The sequence below is a fragment of the Neofelis nebulosa genome, chromosome 4, assembly GCF_028018385.1.
Source record: "Neofelis nebulosa isolate mNeoNeb1 chromosome 4, mNeoNeb1.pri, whole genome shotgun sequence".
NCBI lineage: Eukaryota > Metazoa > Chordata > Mammalia > Carnivora > Felidae > Neofelis > Neofelis nebulosa.
Window position 1 is genome coordinate 108,425,906 of NC_080785.1, and position 20,738 is coordinate 108,446,643.

Genomic DNA, 20,738 nt, shown 5'->3' on the forward strand with positions numbered 1-20,738 from the left:
TCCTCAAGGAGGCAGAGGTAAGACACGTGTCTCTGTGTCTCCCTCTCCCCTGTGTGTCCATGCGTGTCCATGCAGACCCGTGGCTCAGGGCTGTGGGAGAACTCTGCCTTTGCCCCCACGCTGCTTGTATTCTTGGTCCACTGTGCTGAGTACCCTCCCTGGGACACCACCTGCTTGGCGGTTGGGTCTGAGCACCAGGCTGTTGCTGTGGAAGCCCCATCGTCACCTGCTCATCGCACCGCTGGGCAGCTTCCTTGTGGCCCTCAGCAGCTGCCACATCCCTCTGTCTGGGCTTGGTTCCCGGGCTTTCCTGTGTCCTTCCGTTCCGGGCACTGGGGGCAGGGGGGTAGCGGGAGATGTAGGAAGGGCTCACCTCAAGGTGGCACAGACAGACAGCCTCAGTCTGGCCCGCGGGCCATCCAACACTCTTCCTTGCCACTTCCTTCCACTGAAGGTGTGCTGGGGAGGCCCTGGGGAGCCACGTGGGGTGGGTGGGTGGGGGTCCAGAAGGAGCAGGTGCAGCCGAGGGAAAGAGTGACGGCGCACTTCACATGGGCTCGGAGGAGACCGTGCTCTTCCAACAGAGCAAACGGGAGGCCCTCCCAGTGGGCTTCATGGGAGGTGTGGTGGCCACGCCTGAGCAGCGGTGACCTTCCCCGGAGCGTGCTGTGCTCTGTGTGGTGTCGCGAGCTGTGGTTCTCTTGTACCCGGGCCTTTTCCCCCCAGAGTTGGAGCATCGGCTCTGTCTCGCCTTTATTTTCTCAGTGCACTCCTAGTCTCTTCTCCCGTGTCCTTGGTGCGGGACAGGAGTCACCAGGCCACAGTGCTCAGAGGTGTTTTCTTCTGATGGCAGGCTTTTGTCTTGGCCAGTGTGGCTTAGGTGGTAGTGGTATCACCCGCACTGCCAGTTCTTGAAAAGGGCCTGTGGTCGTGGTCTGCTCTCTGCAGATGGGCTGTGGGCAGGCGAGGGGTGGGGGTGGGGGTGGGGGAACAGCACGTGGCTTGAGACGGCACCCATGCACGTGTGGTGGCTCCTTACACTTTGTCCTGCGTCCGTTGGAAGAGAGCTGACATGTCCTGCACAGTGACTTGCTCTCAATGTTTGCTTCTGTTCATTACTCCAGGGCCTGGAATCTGGCTGCTGCCCTTCGGGCCAGTTTTACAAATAAAACTTAGCATGTCTTCTTACGCACCACTTTCCTTTTTCCCGTTGGTCCACTGCATCCTGGGGAGGATTTTCCCAAACAGTGTCTTGTCTTGGGTGATTTCCTTTGTGCTACAATGTAGCAGTTTCTGCCTCCCTTCAGTTGTGGGGTGGATGTACCCTTCTGTCATCTACGGAAGGACTCCAGACTGTTCTCTAATATTGTTTGATTCCTTTAAAATGAACACCACTGTGACCAACTTCTGTTTTATAACCTTGAGCTCTTCAGTTGGTATCCCAGTGAAACTGCGTGTTAACCTGAAGACTGTCACTGGCTTAGTCTTATTAACTCTGCTACTGAAAGCTGGTGGTGTATCGTTGCATTGTTTGTGGCTCCCATTTCCCTCCTTTCCCCTTATATTCAGTTACTGACAGTTGCCCTGCAGAATTAGGTACAGATTTCGTGTGTCCTGAGTTCAGTTAATACCCAGATATTTATTGTTTGTGCTGGGTTTAGGAATGGTATCTTTTCTACTATGTGTTACAGCTTGTGACGGTTAGGAAAGTGGTTAATTATAAAAGTAATAATAAAAGCAGGTTTTAGAAAATTTGGAAAACAAAATTTCTCTGGTTTCATCATTATTAGTATCTTGTTAGATGTCCAGTTAAAAAATTATATTTGCTATATATTAAAAATTATAAAATATATATAAAATCAAAAAAATTTTTAATGTTTGTTTATTTTAGAGAAAGAGAGACCACGTGAGTGGGTAGGGAAAGAGAGAGAGAGAGGGAGACACATAATCTGAAACAGGCTTCAGGCTCCGAGCTGTCAGTACAGAGCCCAACGTGAGGCTTGAAGCCACAAACTGTGAGATCATGACCTGAGCTGAAGTCGGACGCTTAACCAATGAGCCACCCAGGTGCCCTAGATCATTTTAATATTAAAAACTACTTGGCTGTTGTAACAGGTGAGTTGTAAGTACGTATGCATAAAAATAAATTCTCCTAATTCTGTAGCTAATGTTACACACCACAGAGAATATCCTCACACAGGTTTTAGAAATGGGGACATAATCGTCCACATACTGTAAAAGTACTTACTGTCGGGTACAGTTCAGTGTTTAGTGTATCTGTAAGGCTGCCCAGCCATCACACGGCCTCATTCCAGCCATCGTTCTTACCCCAAAAAGAACTCCCCTCCCCATTTCCTCCCTAACCTCCCGTTCCTAGGCAACCACCAGCTTACTTTCTCCATAGTTTTGTCAGTTCTGGCATTTTGTGTACTTGGAATCAAGCAATCTGTGGCCTTGGTGTCTGGCTTCTTTCACTCAACATAGTGTTTTCCAGGTTCATCTGTATTTGTAGCAAGTATCAGGGCCTCATTCCTTTTGTTGGTCAAAACCTCATTGTACGGATGGACCACACTTTGTTTACTAGGTCATCAGTTAATGGACACTTGGGTTGTCTGTTATGAATAGTGGTGCTATGAATATCTGTGTACATGTTTCTGTGTGGACACACGCTTTTGTTTCTCTTCAGCATATACCTGGGGGTGGATTGCAGAATCATACAGTAGCTCTGCGTTTGACCTTTTGAGGAACCATCAGAGTTTTCCACAGCCGCTCCAGCCTTGCATACCAGTACTGTGAGGGGGTTCCCGTTTCTCTGCAGCCTTGCCGATGCTTGTGATTATCTGTCTTTTTTGTCTTGATGGTTTAGATTTGCATTTTCCAGTGACTAAAAATGTTGCACATGTTTTGCATGTGCTTATTGACTGCGTATCATCTTTGGAGAAATGCCTATTCAGGCCATTCACTCATTTTTAATTGGGTGATCATTTTACTGTTAGATGGAAGAGTTCTTTATATATACCGGACACTAGGCCCTTCTCAGATAAATGACTTGTCAGTATTTTCTCCCATTCTGTGGGTTCCCATTTCTCTTTCTTGACAACGATCTTTGATGCACAGAAGTTTTTAATTTTGATGAGGTCTGGTTTATCTAGTTTTTCTTTAGTTGCATATGCTTGTGGTATCGTATTTAAGAAACCATTGCCTACCCCAAGATCACAGTGATTTACTTTTGTATTTTCTTCTAAGAGTTTTATAATTTTAGCTCTTGCAATCTCTGACCCTTCTGAGTTCGTTTCTGTGTGTCTGAGGTTGTGGTTCAACCTCAGTGTTTTGCATGTGGGTATCCACTTGTCCCAGCATCACAAATGGACTTGGTTTCCCTGTTGAGAAGCAGTTGGCCATGAACTTGAGAGTGCGTGTTTGGGCCTTCAGTTCTATTCTGTTGCCTCTCCATCATGTCTGTCCTCATGCGGGTACCACGCTGTCGTGGCTGTCGAGGCTTGCTACAAGCTTTGAGGTTAGGAAGTGTGAGTCTTGCTGTTGGTTTTCCTTTTTTAGGATTGTTTTGGCTATTCTGCCCTTGCATTTCCATATAGAGTTTAGGGTCAGCTTGTCGGTTTCTGCACAGAAGCCTTTTGGGGGGTATTGACAGGTACTCATTTATGCACTGGCTGTAGATGAGTTCGGGGAGTTACCGCTTACCAGTATTTAAATTTTCTAGTCCATGAACTTATGAGGCCTTTCTGTTTTAGTTGTTTATCTTCAGTTCTTTTCACCATGTTTTGCTGTTTTTGGAGATTAACTTTTTTGTGAGGGGTTTTTGCTGTTAAATTTATTCCTAAGCATTTTATTCTTTTTCTAAATTTTATTTATTTAAGTAATCTCTGCACCTGACTTGGGGCTTGAACTCATGACCTTGAGATTAGGAATTGGACGCTCAACCAACTGAGCCATTCAGGTGCCCCTGGAATTGTTTTCTTCTTAGATTGTTCATTGCTACTGTATAGAAATGCAATTAATTTTTACATATTGGTTTTGTAAGCTGTAACTTTGCTTAACTCATCAACTGTAAGTAGTAGGCTCTTTTAAAAACAATTTTTTTTAATGTTTATTTTTGAGAGAGAGCAAGAGCATGAACAGGGGAGGGGCAGAGAGAGGGAGACACAGAATCTGAAGCAGGCTCCAGGCTCTGAGCTGTCAGCACAGAGCCCGATATGGGGCTTGAACTCGTGAACTGCGGGATCATGACCAGAGCTGAAGTCAGTGCTTAACTGACTGAGCCACCCAGGTGCCTGAAAGTATTTAGTAGGCTTTTAGGATTTAATGTATTTATGCAAGGCCATATTATCTGCAAATAGAGTTTTACTTTTTCCTTCCAATCTAAGTGTCTTACTTGTTTATTTTCTTGCCCAGTCACCCTGCCTGGTACCTCCAGCAAAGTACTGGATGGAAGTGGTCACAGCGGCCCCTTGTCTGTTCCCCAGTCGTGGGGACAGTGCCCAAACTCCAGTTAAGTGTGATGGGAGCTGGGGCCCTCGCTCTTCCCATGTCTCATTCAAGAACATCCTCCAGCACCTTCAGCGGAAGCGACCATGACAGGAGGCTGTTGACATCTCACCACCTTACTGATTTCCTGGGATTAAGGGCATCTGGGGATAAGGGACTTTTAGTTTGACAGGCGGGCGGTCTGCCCATCATCCAGTGGGGCTCCAGTGCACAATGAAGGAAGCCTCCCGGGAACCACGCAGGCCATCGGAGCTTCGCGTGTGTGAGGCGACTGTGTCTTTGGGGTATTGGGGTGGTGGTGACCTCCCAGGGACTTGGCTGTCACTCGGACTCTTGCTCCCGGTGGGCCCCGGCGCATGTAGGTGCAGCTCTGGGTCAGACCCCGGGCGCCTGTCAGCCTGTGGGGCATGTCCTGTGTCTCCACTGACACTCCTTAAATTCTTTCTGCTTTTCCTTTCCCCTTTATTTTCTTTATCTTCATTTAGTTTTTAGTTTAGTATTTGTATTGCCAGCTCCAGTGTCCCAGCTGCTTTCTTTTATATTCTGTCATTTTAGTTTGTTTTTTTTTCTTTTTTAACATTTACTTATTATTGAGAGACTGAGAGAGACAGAGCGTGAGTGGTAGAGGGGCAGAGAGAGAGAGGGAGACACAGAACCCGAAGTGGCTCCAGGCTCTGAGCTGTCCACACAGAGCCTGATGCGGGGCTCGAACCCACCAACTGTGAGATCATGACCTGAGCCGAAGTTGGAGCTTAACTGACTGAACCACCCAGGTGCCCCTGGTTTTGTTTTGTTTTTTCCCCTGGGAAACTCATGCATGATTCCCTCCACTGTAGCTGCTGGTCCTTGTGTTGGGTTGGCTTTTTCTTTGTGGTCATGCCTCCGTCCCACAGTATGTGTTTTCTGAGTGGGATTGTAGCTGCTGCTCTCGTTTCACAACTGCAGGGTCATCTTATGGGCGGGCGGATGCACACAGGAGGACGGAGACACGTGTGGGTGCATCTGTACCTCCAGTGCTGTGTGGAAGAAACCCTGGGTCGTGTGGCTGGGACGGCCGCCTCTTCCTGGACACACTCCTCGCCCCTGCCAGTACTGACCCCACCTTTCTGCTCCTTATGGAGCCTTGGAGCTTCTGTGGTGTAAATTGGTTGCTTTGTAAGTTTGTTTTTCAATTCAGAAAAGAGTTCCTAAAACTTTGTTTTTACTTTGGGATAACAGAGTTTGACCTGAGAATTCCTGACTTAATTTTTAAATTTTATTTTCAACATTTTTTTTTTTTTTTTTTTAATTTATTTTTGGGACAGAGAGAGACAGAGCATGAACGGGGGAGGGGCAGAGAGAGAGGGAGACACAGAATCGGAAACAGGCTCCAGGCTCCGAGCCATCAGCCCAGAGCCTGACGCGGGGCTCGAACTCACAGACCGCGAGATCGTGACCTGGCTGAAGTCGGACGCTCAACCGACTGCGCCACCCAGGTGCCCCAATTTTTAAATTTTAAAGCCTGAGTTAAAACCTTTCCTATTCTTGGATGGGTCTTGTTTCTATATTTGAAGGTAGGAAGGTTTCTGCATGAAATTTCTCATGCATCTGTCTTGAGAACACCTGTTGTGTTTGAGATGAGAGCAAATACAGGCAAATTTAAAACCACGGCTTATTGCAAGAAAATGGACTCTTGGGGCTTTTGCATGAAGGAATCTCCCCTCCGCCGAGCACGCTGTTTGTGAACATGCGTTAGTGCAGAGAAGATGTTCATGTAAGGGAACCCTGTCGTTTATCATTTGTGTTAGAGAACGGTGCTGGCAGCTGTCCTTCCTTCTGAACTGCTGTGAGCAGTGTGTCCTTGTCTGGATGCTTCCACTTGTGTGTGCTCCTTTGTTCACGGATGGGGAAGGGGGTGCCCAGCGTCTGCGTTTCCTAATAGTCCGTTCCTGCAGCGGCTCACATCGCTCTTCCTGGGTCATGGTCCCCGTGCAGACAGGGACCGGGTGACACGGCTGCTGGGAGAGGGCGGAGGCAGTGGGATCGGGCCGGCACGTCCCCCCTCTTGATGCCAGGTGCTCAGCTCCCTGGGCCTGGTGTGCTGATGTCACCTGTCCGGAGCCCTCCTGTGGTGCTGCTGCTGGTAGCATCTTGGGAAGGGTGGGGGGCTGGCCGCGGGGCACATGGGCTGCGATGTGCAGGTGCAGTGCAGGGCTGGCAAGAAATGGGTGTGAGGGCCAGTCAGAAGGATGGGGCCACATGCGTCGTGTGATGGGGACCTGAGCATTCCTGCAGCAGTGGGCACACTAGGTGGGACTGCTCCTTCCACGGGTAGGGAAGGGGTGTGCGGTGACGGGAGGTGATGACAAACAGGTCCGTAGACTTGCTGGCTGCAGGGCCACCTACTGGTGTGTCCCTGGCCTTCTGTGCTCCTGCAGACCCCATGAGCTGGCCTGGTCTCCCTTCCCACCCAGCCCTGTGTGCGCTGCCCCTGCTCGGGCCACCCATCCCGGGTGTCCCAGCGTTCACCAGTATGGGATGGGCCGCCCCTGCTGGGTGCCAGGATGAGCAGAGGGTGGGCTGTGTGTGCCTGAGGCTCGCCCGTCCACCCTGACGTTTTTGCTTTCACTCCGCTTCTGGGCCTCCCAGTGTCCTTCTGCCGCGTTTTCTTGTTTACTTTTAATGAGACTGATACCTGCTGCTCCCCCCCCCCCCACCGACCTTGGCGTACCCGAAGTGGGCCATAGGGGGCAGAGGGGTGGCCCCATAAGAAGTGGGTCTTGCAGAGTAAGGGTGGGGTGGGGTCCTGACCCTGTAAACCCTGCTCCCTGGGGAAGCCACTCCGGGGTTTCCATGGTACCCCTGGCCCCGCCTCCTGCCACCAAGGGCTCTCTGCATGCCTTGGTGGATGTTTGGGCCGTTGGCCCTCCTGTCCCTACTGTCGGTGAGTGTTGGAGGTCTGGTGCAGTTTTCTCGGGTGGGATTACTGCTCAGCTGGGGAGTCTGTTGAGAGCAGAGGTAGTAAAAAAGCTGGTCATGACTTGTTTGATTTTGGATGGATGGAGAAGAAAATGGAGTTAAGACTAAGAATTCAGACTTCTCCACTTGTCATGTGTGTGCAGGTTACCTCATTTTTGTTGGAAAATGTGTACTATATATTCACGTACTTGGAAAATATTTGGAATGTTCTTTCTCTTGTCAAAATAATTAACGTGAGGGACATCATTCAGTCGGTTAAGCGGTTCAGTCGGTTAAGCATCCAACTTCAGCTCAGGTCATGATCTCATGGTTCATGAGTTCGAGCTCCGCGTCGGGCTCTGTGCTGACAGCTCAGAGCCTGGAGCCTGCTTCGGATTTTGTGTCTCCCTCTCTCTCTGCCCCTCCCCTGCTTGTGCTCTGTATCTCTCTCCAGCAAAATATAAATAAACATTAAATTTTTAAAAAAAATTTTTTTTTTTCAACGTTTTTTATTTATTTTTGGGACAGAGAGAGACAGAGCATGAACGGGGGAGGGGCAGAGAGAGAGGGAGACACAGAATCGGAAACAGGCTCCAGGCTCTGAGCCATCAGCCCAGAGCCTGACGCGGGGCTCGAACTCACGGACCGCGAGATCGTGACCTGGCTGAAGTCGGACGCTTAACCGACTGCGCCACCCAGGCGCCCCTAAATTTTTTTTTTTTTTAAATGACATGATTTAAGAGGAAGTCTTGCTGTAGGAAACCTGCACTGCTGGTTAATCAAAACAGCATATAGTAAATGTGGATGGTGTTTCTGTGGGCTGACCTTCCGAGCAGTTTGCATTAAAACCTATCAAATTATTCATGGGCGTATTATGAGGGGCTTCAGGTATTTCAGGTGAATCATCTGGTATTTTTAATTGTGCTACATAATTAAAATGTTAAAGGCAGATTATCAAAATATACTTTGTGACAAGAATTTTGTATCAAACGCTGATGGCGGTGGTGGAGAGTCTCCTGGGGGCAGAGTGAGCGGGAGCTATAGGCCGGGGGCATCAGTGCCCTGGGTGTCCCCACGGCGGCACACTGTTGTCCCGCAGGCTTCTGCTACGACTGGTCAGGAGCAGAAGCAAGAACGCAGGGGAGCGAAGTAGGACGTGGGCTGATGGCCTCAGGGCACAGGGATGGAAGCCGGGTGGGGGGCTGGGGGGCGGCAAGTGTGTCCCGAGATGGGCCTTGGGTTAGTGGGACGCCGGGAGGAAAGTAGGAGGCGGCACGTGGGAGCTGCGGAACCGACAGTCTTTCCAGCACGTGAAGAGCACTTCTGCGGCCGGGGAGCACCGACAGAGGCTGCGGCGCAAGTGGCTCAGAAGGAGCTCGTGTGGCCAGTAAGCACGAGCACACAGGAAGCCACGAGACTCCTCTCTTGTGTATTCGGGGGGCAGGACCCCTGCCTGGGTACACCGCAGGTGTGGGGTGGTCCCGGGCCAGCAGGTCCCCCGCTGGGTGCTCAGACCGACCCTTAGGTTATAAAGATTCCACGAAAGGAGAGCGTGGCACCATCCATGCCCTCGAAGCTTTCCTCCACTTCCTTATGTGGCATTCTCGACTCCTGTCTCGTCTCCCTGCCCCCAGACATGACAAGACACACCCAGAAATCACGAAACTTCACCGTGTATAAATCAGTAAAACGAACACTTAAGCTTAATGTGATTGTCGTGAATTTCAGTGCCCAGTCTGTGTTCATGTTTTCCTGAGTGTCTCTGTCTTCTCATGGCTGGTTTTTCTGGACCAGCGTTCCGGCAGGTCTGCCGAGACTTCAGATTTAGAACTCTTCCGCTTTCCTCTTTAACTGTTGCTGTTTACTTGTAAAGAAACATGGAACTTTGTTGTAGTTTCTAGCATTCTGGACTTGGTTCTGGTGAGAATGTTCTCTGCTGCTCTGCCTGCCGTACGCTGGTGGAACGGGATGGATGCCCCTTGTTGGGGCAGGATGGTGACAAGCCTCTGTCCTGAGCCAAACTTTCTTTCCAGGTGGGAGTGCGCTGAAGAGGGTGGCGACCAAGTGTGAGGGGGACAGTGGCCCCGGGCAGGACGGGGTGTCAGGCACCTGGAGCGTGGGACCCGAGGTCGTGGGCTTCTGCTGCTCAAGGAGCCTGGAAGAGGTGGCAGGAGGCTGTGAGCACACTGGGCCTGCCTCGTGCCCTTTGGGTGGGTCACCGAGCACAGACTGTGCGGTCCAACCCTTCCTGTCCAAGGTGTGTGGGGAATGTGGCTGTCACGTCTTGGTGCTGAGATGGGGCCCACGAACCTGCTTGCAGGCTCCCGAAGCAGGGCATTGACCTCCAGGGTGGGCTCCCCTCACCCAGCTTGGGAGTGCAGGAGCCCACAGGAGAGTCCCTGTGCCTCCACCTGCTGTGTCCCCTGCCCAGGTCCTGGAGGCAGTGGGGTCAGTGAGGGAGGTGGTGGGAGCATTGAGGGGGTGGAGGTTGTGGCAGGGACGGAGGTGTCCCACGAGGGGAGAGGGTAAACTGCCTTAGACGTGCCACACTCTACACGCTCATGCCACACACATGCACAGGCCCTGGTCCCTCCCATGGGCACACTCTGGGGAGCCACCCCCACTCCTGGAACCTTGGAAGGGGCCCAAGGGTGGCCCCTGTGCCCCCAGTTAGAAACCATGCCCTACGGCGCTAGCTCCTGCTCAAGCGCCTATAGAGGCCGCGACTCCTTTGCCTACCACTTGTCACGCTGGCCACTGCTGGAGCGGCATTGGTTTCTGCCCGCGCAGGGGTATGGAGGGGCGGGAGCGACCTGAGCAGAGCTCCCACCCCGGGGAGGGGGTGCTGGCTGTGGCGCAGGAGCCCGGCCTGGCAGCTCCTTTCACGTGGCCGGCCGTGGGCTCCTGGGATGCCCACGCTGCAGGGAGGCCTGCGTGCTGACTCACGCTCCTCCCCTCCCCTCCTTTCCCCTCCCCTCCGCAGCTACATCTGCAGCTGCAGGGGTGTGGCTATGGCCAGTCAGGGATGAGGCCAGTCAGGGATGATGGGGCAAGGGGGCCCAGAGCACCTGCACATGACAGGAGGCTTATTTTTACACATCGTTGACTGCAAATAATCCACTTTATTTAAAGAGAATGTGGATTCCAAATGTTAAAAAAAGCACCCAGCAGGGTGCCGGGCTCTGTGGTGCTGTGTGAGCAGAGCCCCTCTTTGAGCCCACAGCTCTGGGGTGCAGGGCACCCCCGAGCAGGAGCGGCTCTGGCCGTGGCTGAAGGCTCAGCCCTGTGTCGTGGGATGTGGCTGTCCCTCCTCTGTGAGGGGTCCTGAGATTTGTCTCTGGATTTCTGCCAAGTGCCAGACCATGTTGGCCTCTGTTTTGTGTGTATTTTATTTCTGAGTTTCCATAACTTGGATGGTTTCGAATAGTTAACGCACACACTCCATTAGGCCGTGCGGCAGGCTGTGCGGGAAGGACGACACCCCCCACCCCCATCCTGGCCAGGCCCTCGGGTCCTCGCTGCACACTCCAGCATGGCCGTCACGCCAGGGCTCTGGAGCTGCATCGGGTGCTGGTGGGCCCGGTGCAGGTGTCTGGGTGTCAGGTTGCAGGCCTATGGCCGCCTGGTCCTGGGGCCACAGGCTGAATCGCCGCCTCCTGTCCAGGAGTCCTGAAGAAGAGCCTTTTTTCTCTGGATAGGATGTCTGTGTTGCAAGGAACTTAATGGTTAAAGGAACAGAAGAAAGCCAAACTTCCTGTTCGTCTCCCACCCGAGACACCATGGAGACTTAACACACTGGCGCTTGCTTTTACCCACACTCCCATGAGTGTCTCTTAGTAAATGGACCCACGCCATACTCGAAGCCGCACACTTTCCTCATGTAGCCCAGCGGCCTCTGCAGACTTGTGTGTCCTGGCATCCGTGTCAAGCCTGCCCGGTCTTGACCTTTCCCGCCTCTTCTGCCCTGCTCCCTGGGGCTCTCTCCCGAGCTCCCTTCCAGACTCTGGGTGGGGTCCTCCGTGCCTCTGTCAGTTTCTGGGGACGTGGACAGCCACTAGCCCCTGGCCCGCAGCTGCCCAGCCATCCTCACACCGCCGTCCCTTTGCATGTATTTCGTGTCCTGGTCTCCCCTTGTGAAGGACCCAGATGGGACCAGGGCCTCCCAGTGACCTCATTTAACTTTGTTTTTAATTTTTATTATTTTTAATGTTTTATTTATTTTTGAGAAAGACACAGAGCATGAGAGAGGGAGGGGCAGAGAGAGAGGGAGACACAGAATCTGAAGCAGGTGCCAGGCTCTGACCTGTTAGCACAGAGCCGACGTGGGGCTTGAACCCACGAACCGTGAGATCATGACCTGAGCTGAAGTAAAGACGCTTAACCAGCTGAGCCGCCCAGGCACCCCCTCATTTAAACTTTTAAATAAGGCACATTCTGAGGGCTGGAGGGTAGGACACCATAGAATTTTTGGGGTCACGCTTCAACCCCTGATAGCAGCCAGTTATCAGCTGTGAGAGCTGGGCGATGATGGATGCCAGCCTCACATATAAGGTGTACGAGGCAGACCCACAGGAGGTACACACGTTACCTGCGAACCACCACCTGACCAGAGATGGGGGGCTGCGGGGGTGCTCGTGTTCCGACCCTTTTCTGCGCGTCTTCATCTGCACAGATGAACACGTGCTCGCTTCTGTGTCTCCCCATGAGTGCAGCCTCGTCCTCAGGCCTCTCCCTCCACGTGTGGGTGCCGGGCTCCCTGAGGCCTGGAGAAGGTGGGCGAACTGCACCTGTTGTTGGGACAGCCTCACTCAATGGTGTCGCCTTGTCCACAATTAGGCTTCTGTCCTTAATTTAGATCTAAAACTCACGTAGTAAGCTTGAGAGTCCAAACGTTTCTATGTGGTGTTTATGCTATTGTTAGCACTGTTAAGTTTAACAGCAAATCTCTTCTCCTGTTTTATTTGTAATGTCAGCCAAGGCGCTCGGCCAGGCCCGTGTGCACCCGTGCTGGGTTGGCCCTGCAGGGACAGTGGGGTGTGGCCGACGGGTTTTTCAGGCAGCTCCAGCACACCACTCAGGTCTCAGGAGAAAGTGGGGCCACGTTTGGGTTTGCGTGGAAGCTGCGGGTGGAAGTTGTTGGACAGTTTCTGGGGGAGCAGGAGCCCCGGGGCCGTATTACCGAGGCCCTTAGCTTGAGGGACTGAGCAGCGTTCTGGGGTCCACAAAGGCCGGCAGGCTAGGCTGTGCCGTTGACCGCGGCCACATACCCCATCCCAGGCGTGCTGCATTCGTGGACTTCTCTGCAGCATGTCCCTTTGTCCTTGGGTTCCCCGGGAGGCCTGAGGAGGAGGGCCAGGAAGGAAGTCACCCTGCCCCAGAGAGGGAGCCCCTTGGGAGCTGGAGGTGGGGCGTGGCTGGGGCGTGGTGCTATCTCACCTGTCCTTCTTCCCCAGGAGGCAGGAGCAGTTCCAGAGAAACCCCGACAGCTACAATGGCGCCGTGCGTGAGAACTACACCTGGTCGCAGGACTACACTGACCTGGAGCTCAAGGTGCCGGTGCCCAAGCACGTGGTGAAGGGCAGGCAGGTAACCTTGGGGCCCCTCCAGCTCCTCCACGCAGCTTTCTCTGTGGCCGCGGCTGTCTGGTGTGGGCTGCGCTGGAGCCGACTGGCCTGTCCTGTGGTCTCCACTGTCCTTCAGCCGCAGACATGACTGCCAGCCCTGCTGTGCTGCTGGGGTGCACCTGCTGCTGGGTGTTGAGCTCCAGTGTCCTCCCCCTCCCGTGGTTCATTGCATGGTGTCCCCACAAAAAGCCTGACAAGGGAGGCAGGGTGATCCACATCACGCCCATTTCACGGATGGAGCAGGCGCCTGGAGAGGCAGGGCGGAGATCCCCAGGTTGTGCAGTGGCCCATGGTTCCTGGGCCTGTGCTCTCTGGAGCACTGGGTGGTCACGGGGTGGGGGGGCGGGGGAGGGGGGCGTCGGCCTGAGCAGGGGCGCTCACAGCCTTAGCTGGTGTCTCTACTTGAGAGCAGGAGTAGAAATGTAACCTTTGATGGGGAGAGAGATGTTTACTCAGTAGTCGTGCACGTAGGGAGGCCTCACTTTAAAGGAAAAACCCCATGTAATTTGTGAGGTTGTCCCCTGAGTGCTGTTTGCCAGAGAAACTGTATTCTTGCTTCTGTCTTCACAAGATTCTTCAGCCTGCGCGGTAAGCAGTGCCTTCCGTGTTTCGTAGGCGAGATTGCGGGGCCGAGCAGTTCCTCGCCCCCCCCCCCCCCCCCCCCCCCCCCCCCCCAGTGACACAGGTGCCCCTCACTTGTGCCTGGGATCACTGAGTGCTCTGGGAACTTGTGTGAATGACTGCGGTCAGCGCAGGTGCGCTGCCTTTGAAGCTCTGAAAAGCTCTGAAGCTTTTCAAAGAGCAGTGCCGCTGGCTTCTTTCAAAGAGAAGGTTCTGGAACATGCAAAGTAGAGCTTATACATGACTAGCTCCTACATTTTCTGGAAACGACTGCTGTGTGAAGCGGCACCAGCTTCGGCTGGCTTGGCTGTGTGTGAAGAAAACCAGGCTGGGCGGTGAGCTAGTCCCTCTGGGGCCCCTGTCCTGAGGTGCTGACCCTAGACTGCCCAGGCTGCGCCTGGAACGGGCCCAACCGTGCGTAGGACACTGGCAGGGGCCAGGCAGCCCCCAGAAGTTGCACTCCCACCAGTGTCGGGAGGGAAGGCAGGAGCCCCGAGGCTTTTTGGCTCTATGTGGTTGTGGGTCAGGGGTCTTGGGCCATGCTGGCTGGAGCACCGTGTCCACTCATTTCTCCCTCTGCCCTCTTCCCGCCTGTGTGGAGAGATGTCACCAGAGCACGGTGACCCCTGTCACGTGGACTTCAAGGTCTGCGTTAGACCTGATGACCAGGGGTCATCCACACAGCATCTTGCTCTGATGACCATGTCCCCTCCCGTGTTGGTAGGTGCAGGCCAGTCTTCCTGTGGGGGGGAGGGGGGACTTTGCCCAGTGTCCCCTGGGGCTTCAGTGTTGGTGGGAACTTGGACCAGTGTCTTCTGAGGCTCCAGTGTGGGGGGGAGTCTTGCCCAGTGTCCTCTGGGGCTCCAGTGGCGGGGGGGGTACTTTTCCCAGTGTCCTCTGGGGCTCCAGTGTGGGGGGACTTGGCCCCGCATTCTCTGGGGCCCGGTGGGGCAGGCGTCATGTTGTGTTGGGATTACCTTGTATGCAGGTAAGTCAGTTAAGAAAAGCGCTGGCTACAAACTTTGCTGAAGATAGCTCCAGCTTCCTGGTCCACTTCCTGTCTTCCTACTTCTCCACAAACTTCTGGAACTTTCTTCAGGAGAATTTGTATCAGGCCTAACCTGAAACTGGTTATTTTCTGTTTGACTCTGGAGACCCAGATCACCTGGTCTCTGGCTGTACTTTCCACCCCAGGAAACATACATGCTGACTCTCCCCCAAGCCCTGTGTCTTGAGGGTTCTGTGCCCTTCATCGTGTCCCCCTAGGGGACAGGCTGTTGCACCTGGGGGTCAGATGCACGTGTCGTGACTTCGATATGTCCTCACTTTCACCAAGGGTGGTTCTGGATTGTGCTCGTTCCCTCCTGAGACCTTGACTGAGCATGGGATGGTCCCCAAGGCTTGGACAAGATTGCTGCTCTGGGGCTGACCTTGTGGGGTGCAGGCAGTGACAGCTGGCACTGGTGTGGTAGTTCCAGGGAGTGGTGGCTGCCCACGGTGTGTTGGCCGCTGGTGCATTTGCGAGACCAGCACGGTGCTGGAAGAAGGTGATTTCTGTGTTGGCATTTTTATGACACCTGATGACCGTATTTCTGCCGGCCTGGCTTCATCTCTGACATGATTCAAGTTTTCTTTATCTTCTTCGGGAGTATTTTTGGTCCATGTTACAGCTTTTTTTTTTTTAATTTTTTTTTTTTTAAAGAAATTGAGGTAATATAGGCATACTGGCTTCCGATGTGCAGCATGGCTATTTGATATATGTCTGTGCTGTGAAATGATCGGTGTAGTAAGTCTGGTGAACACCTGTCACCTCACATGGTAACACTTTTTCTTGTGATGGGAACTTTTAAGATAATCTCTTGGCAATCGTCAAATTCCCCGTTATTCCTATACCGAAGCAGGGGAGGGGTAGAGAGAGGGGGAGAGAGAATCCTAAGCAGGCTCTGGAGAGCCCAATGTAGGGCGCTTGAACTCACAAATCGTGAGATCATGACCTGAGCTGAGATCAGTCCGACTGAGTCCCCCAGGCGCCCCCTGAAACCTTCTTGTGAAACTGCATGGCCTCTCACGTTTTTTAGTGATCTAAGAGTTTTAACTACAGTTCACTTAAAACTTAGCAATAGGTTTATTTTGGATGTCTTGGCTTTTGCTGGTCTCAGGGGTTTTTCTCTTGGAGTAGTCAGTTTCTTTCTGGACTGGCTGCTTTCCAGCCCTTCCCTGAGGTGCCTGTCACAGCTACCTGTCAGCAGTGTTTATTTTAGGGTTTTGACTGTGGCACCTGTCAATCGTCGTGGAGGTGGTGACTGTGGTCGCAGCGGTCCAGTGGCGAAGTCACAGTGGTGGGTGTGCCGGTGGTACTGCGAGTGCATGAGGGGGCAGCAGGGGTCCCTGGGTCCCCTGCCCGTTGGTGACTGGCGCCAGCAGCAGCAGCAGCAGAGCGACCGCTGTCCCTCTGCGCTGGTGCTCGGATGCAGCAGGCGGAGGAGAGCGCATGCATTGCCCTTGGCGGCCAGGGTCCTGCCTTTTCACGTGGCCTTTTTGCTGGTGAATCTAGAGCCAAACTGTAGAGGCTTTCGCCTCGAGCAGGAGTGAGTGCACTCAGCCGCCCTTCGCCCGCTGTGCCAAGGAGCAGGGGACGTCTGCGCTGGGGTGGAGGTGCCTCTGCCCCTGCTGGCATCCCTTGGCACCAGTCATTCCTGGCATCTCACCGAACGCCAGGACTTGGCCGCCGGGAAGTGGAGCTCCAGAAGTTTTGAGGCCAACCCCTGTGCAGACGAGACAGCCTCCGGGCCGCTCCTGCCCCGTTAGGCCATTGCCCTTGGCCGAAAGCATGCAGACAGAGTCCCGGCTGGAATGCATGACCCCCCTCCTCCCCGGGGACCACGCGTGGTCTTTGCTGAGGATGAGTCCTGCGCCTTCGCCACGGGAACCTCCCACCGCGGCACTGGCACTGAGGCTCCTGCTGTGGCGCTCGGCCCTGAGCCGTTGGGGCCACCTGTGGGATTTGTCCTGCAAGCGCTGAGCGAGCGAGCAGCAGAGCTCCCTTCTCGGAGTGGGGAAGAGCTGTGGTCCCAGGACCATTTTTATCCACTTCATGTAGGGGCGTGCGCGGTAGGGTGCTCACATGTGACGTTTTCACAAGGCCTGCCCCTGTCCAGCTGTCCTCCTCCAGTCCCCGCCCTGGCCTCAGTCACCATGTCATGAGCTTCTGGGTCACGTGTGAGTGTGCGCTGCCACGTCCCGGGCATGTTCAGGGGCGGGCAGTTCCTGACCCCGCCTGGTAGCTGGCACTGCGGTCATTGCCAGTGTCTTGCTGTTGGAGACGGGGACGCAGTGAACGCCCTCTGGTGCGTTCCGTACTGCACGTGCACGTGCCACGTACGACGCATGCCGGGAGGCGCTGTCGCAGGTGCAAAGGGTGCGGCATCCCTTCAGGCCTGCTGATGGCCCCCGAAGGGGTGGGCACCGATCCACGTTCCCATTGTCATCGTGCACAGGGGTACAGCATCAGGTTTGGGGGTGGTAGAAGCTGGATGGGTGGAAAGGGAGCTTCTGGGTGTATGTGGATTCGTATTCCTCTTGGGAGTATGGTTAAGCATGTTTTTACATGTGCTGGTTAGACCTTAGGCCCTTTGCCCTAATGATTTCTAGGAGCTCTTTATAATCTCAGGTCAGCCCCCGGTCTGTGGTGTGTGTTGCAGACCTATTGCCTCATTTTGTTACTAATATTTTGAGTTGGCTTCTGGTATTTTTTTCCTTGGGGAACTTAATTTATTTTTATGTAGTCAAATTAGTCTCTTTTCTTGTGGCATCTGGAATTAGAAAGGAGTAGGTTGCGTTTTGATGGAACTTCTTTGAACCTTTGCTGCCTTATAATCCACTTGGATTTTCTCGCCCCTTTTGAGCAGCTTCGTCTAAATTCTAGTGGTTTCTCATTCAACTGTTACGGAAATGAAATGATTTTTCTCTTATGGAAGACACTGCTGTGTGGTGATCTGGGCCTTATCTCATTGGTTACTAACCAGGAGCCTAACTAACACAGCATGAATTTTGTCACTTAGGAAGTTGATTATTGTATTTGATTAGGTGGAGACACTCCAGAAATGCTCCTGTTCAAAAAGTACAGGGAGAACTTGAACAGAATTAGTTAAAACTGAGAATGGAAATGGACACTAGTGTTGATTTTTAAAAATGTTATTTTAAGGAAAGGCTCTGTTACAGATCGCTGTGTGTGGATAAGGGTGGTGGGCGTGCTGGTGAGGAGGGAGTGCTCTGGGTTTGAAAGCAGGTCCTGGGTGGGATGGAAGGTTAATCATGCTTAGTAAATGTGGATGTGTTCTCTGGATGTGTCCACACAGTGCGTTCGCATGTTTTCTTTATTTATTGTTCAGTAAGGGACACATCTCTCAACCTTGTGGGTGTTCTTGATCTCATGGGGGCTTCCTTGGTAGGGTCCTTGTCAGCACCTTGGGGTGATGACCTCTGGACTGTGACAGGACATTCCTGAACATGAGATTTTTTTCTGGGGTGGTCTCAACCTCTGTTTCTACATTGGGACTGCCTCCCTGGTCCTTCCCCGGCATCTTAGGCCTGGTCACTTGGGATGAGGCAAGGGAGGGGAGGAGGCATCTCTGCCCTTCTCACTGCGTACCCACGTGTGTCAGCCCTGTCTTTCCCTCTCTCCCCGCCCATGGACACACATTCTCAGTTCTCAGGGGTATGTACCTGGTGCACATGGTAGCAAAGGTAGCTCCCTTTCTGAAGGGCTGCAGACTGTATTCCAAAGTGCTCGCACCAGCTTTAACATTTTACATACCCACCAGAAGTGTGTGCGGGCTCCTGTTCCACGTCCCTGACACCTGTTGTCACCTGTTGTCTGCCTCCTGATGACTGCCCAGAGGTATCTCGTTGTGGTTTCCGTTTGTGTTTTCCAGATGACTCATAGTGTTGAGCATCTTTGCATGTGCTTATTAGCTATTTGTATGTCTTCTTTAGAGAAATTTCTATTCAATGTCTTTGCCTTTTTAAAAATTGCTTTCTTTTTATTGTTGAATTGTAAGAGTTCTTTTTAAATATAAATATTATACCCTTGTCAGATAATTTGTAGATATTTTCTTTTGCTCCATGAGTTGTCTTTTTACTTTCTCCAGAGATGATGGGTTTTTTGTTTTTTTAATTTTTAAAAAAATGTTTATTTTTTGAGAGAGAGAGAGCAAGCCAGGGAGGGGTGGAGAGAGAGGCGAGAGAAGTCCCAAGCAGGCTCTGCACTTTCAGCACGGAGCCCAGTGCGGGGCTTGAACTCAAGAACTGTGAGATTATGACCTGAGCCAAAACCAAGAGTCAGACGCTTAACCAACTGAGCCCCCAGGCGCCCCAAGAGATGATGTTTTTTGAAGCACAAAAATCTTTATAAAGTCTAGACTGTATTGTCTGTTTATTTTTGGTTGCGCATGCACACCTAAGAAACTGTTGCCTGATCCATGGTGTGGATATTTACGTTTTTGTTTCGTTCTGATAGTTTTATGGTTTTAGCTCCTACATAGAGGTTTTTGATTCATTTAGAGTTCATGTTTGTAGAAGGCAGGAGGGAGTGCTCTGACTTCATTCTTTTGCATGTAGACATCCCTGTCACCGTCCTGTTTATTGAAAAGACTTTTCTTTTCCCCATCGAATTGCCTTGGCACCCTTGTTTAAAATCAACTGACTATAAAGCTTATGGGTTTATTACTGAATTTTAAATTTTATTCCAATGATCTGTATGTCTATTTTTATGCCACTACCACAGTTTTGGTTATTGGATCTTCGTAGTACGTTTTGAAATTTTTTGTTCCTTTTTTCCTCCATGACTGCTTTCTTTTGTGTTAGAGATTTTCTAGTGTAGTATTTTAATTACCTTATCTTTTATTAAACTGTATTTTGGGGATTATTGTCTTACTGTTTTCTCTAGATTACAGTCAATATAGACTTTAACTTCAATGTGTATGCAGAATTGGGTTAAAAAAATTTTTTTTAATGTTTATTTATTTTTGAGAGATAGAGACAGAGCATGACCAGGGAAGGGGCAGAGAGAGGAGGAGACAGAATTGGAAGCAGGCTCCAGGCTCCGAGCTGTCAGCACAGAGCCCGATGCGAGGCTTGAACTCATGAACCGTGAGATCATGACCTGAGCTGAAGTCAGATGCTCAACCTACTGAGCCACCCAGGCGCCCCCAGAATTGTGTTTTATATGGTAATTTCTGTTCTCTGCTACTTTGTGTTGCAGCCCTTTTTTTTTTTTAAGTTTATATTTTTTATTTTGAGAGAGAAAGCGTGTGTATGAGCAGGGGAGGGGTGGGGGGTGGGGAGAGAATCCCAGGCGGCCTTCACACTGTCAGTGCAGAGCCTGACACAGGGCTTGATCTCACAAAATGTGAGATCATGACCTGAGCTGAAATTAAGAGTTGGATGCTTAACTGACTGAACACCCCGCCCGCCCCCCCCACCCCTGCCCCAGTACAGCAAGCACCCTGTGGTACAGTTCTTTTAAATCAAATAGGAGAGAAGAAGAGTTAACAAACGAAAGGCACACTTACACTGTCTTCTGTATTTCCCTTTACCAGCACTCTATTTGTTCATGTGGATTCAAATTACTGTTTAGTGTCCTTTCATTTCAGCTTGAAGACGGCTAGTGTTTCTTGCAGGGCCTGTGCAAGGAAAGATGAGCCTGTTAAGTGAATTCCCTCAGGATTTTTGTTTGTTTACTCTGAGAATGTCTTAATTTCTCCTTCATTTTTGCAGGATAGTGTTGCTGGGTATAGAATTTCTGGTTGACACTACTTCCCTTCACCCTTTGAGTACTCCCTCCCACCACCTTCTAACCTGGTTTCTGGCGGCGGACCATCTGGTGCACCTGCTGAGGAGCATGCCTGGTGTTGAGTGGCTTCACATCCTGCTTTCAAGATTCTCTCTCTGGCTCATTCTCTCTCTGGCTCTGGCTTTCTTGACAGTTTGATCTGGATGCGTCTAGGTCTTGGTCTCTCTGGATTTATACTACTTGGAGTTCATTGAGCT

General features: G+C 51.9%; 1 protein-coding gene across 3 annotated transcripts in view; it reads left to right on the plus strand.

Moving 5' to 3' along the window:
• The window catches only part of NUDCD3 (NudC domain containing 3), a 62,692-nt gene that overhangs the window by 25,578 nt on the left and 16,376 nt on the right, over positions 1-20,738 (plus strand). For all 3 annotated transcript variants that reach the window (XR_009260646.1, XM_058725672.1, XM_058725673.1), the window contains exon 3: positions 12,897-13,029. Coding sequence is in view for 2 of the 3 variants with exons in the window: in XM_058725672.1 (XP_058581655.1) it covers positions 12,897-13,029 (133 nt within the window). In the remaining variant the exon portion in view is untranslated. The remainder of the gene's footprint in view (positions 1-12,896; positions 13,030-20,738) is intronic.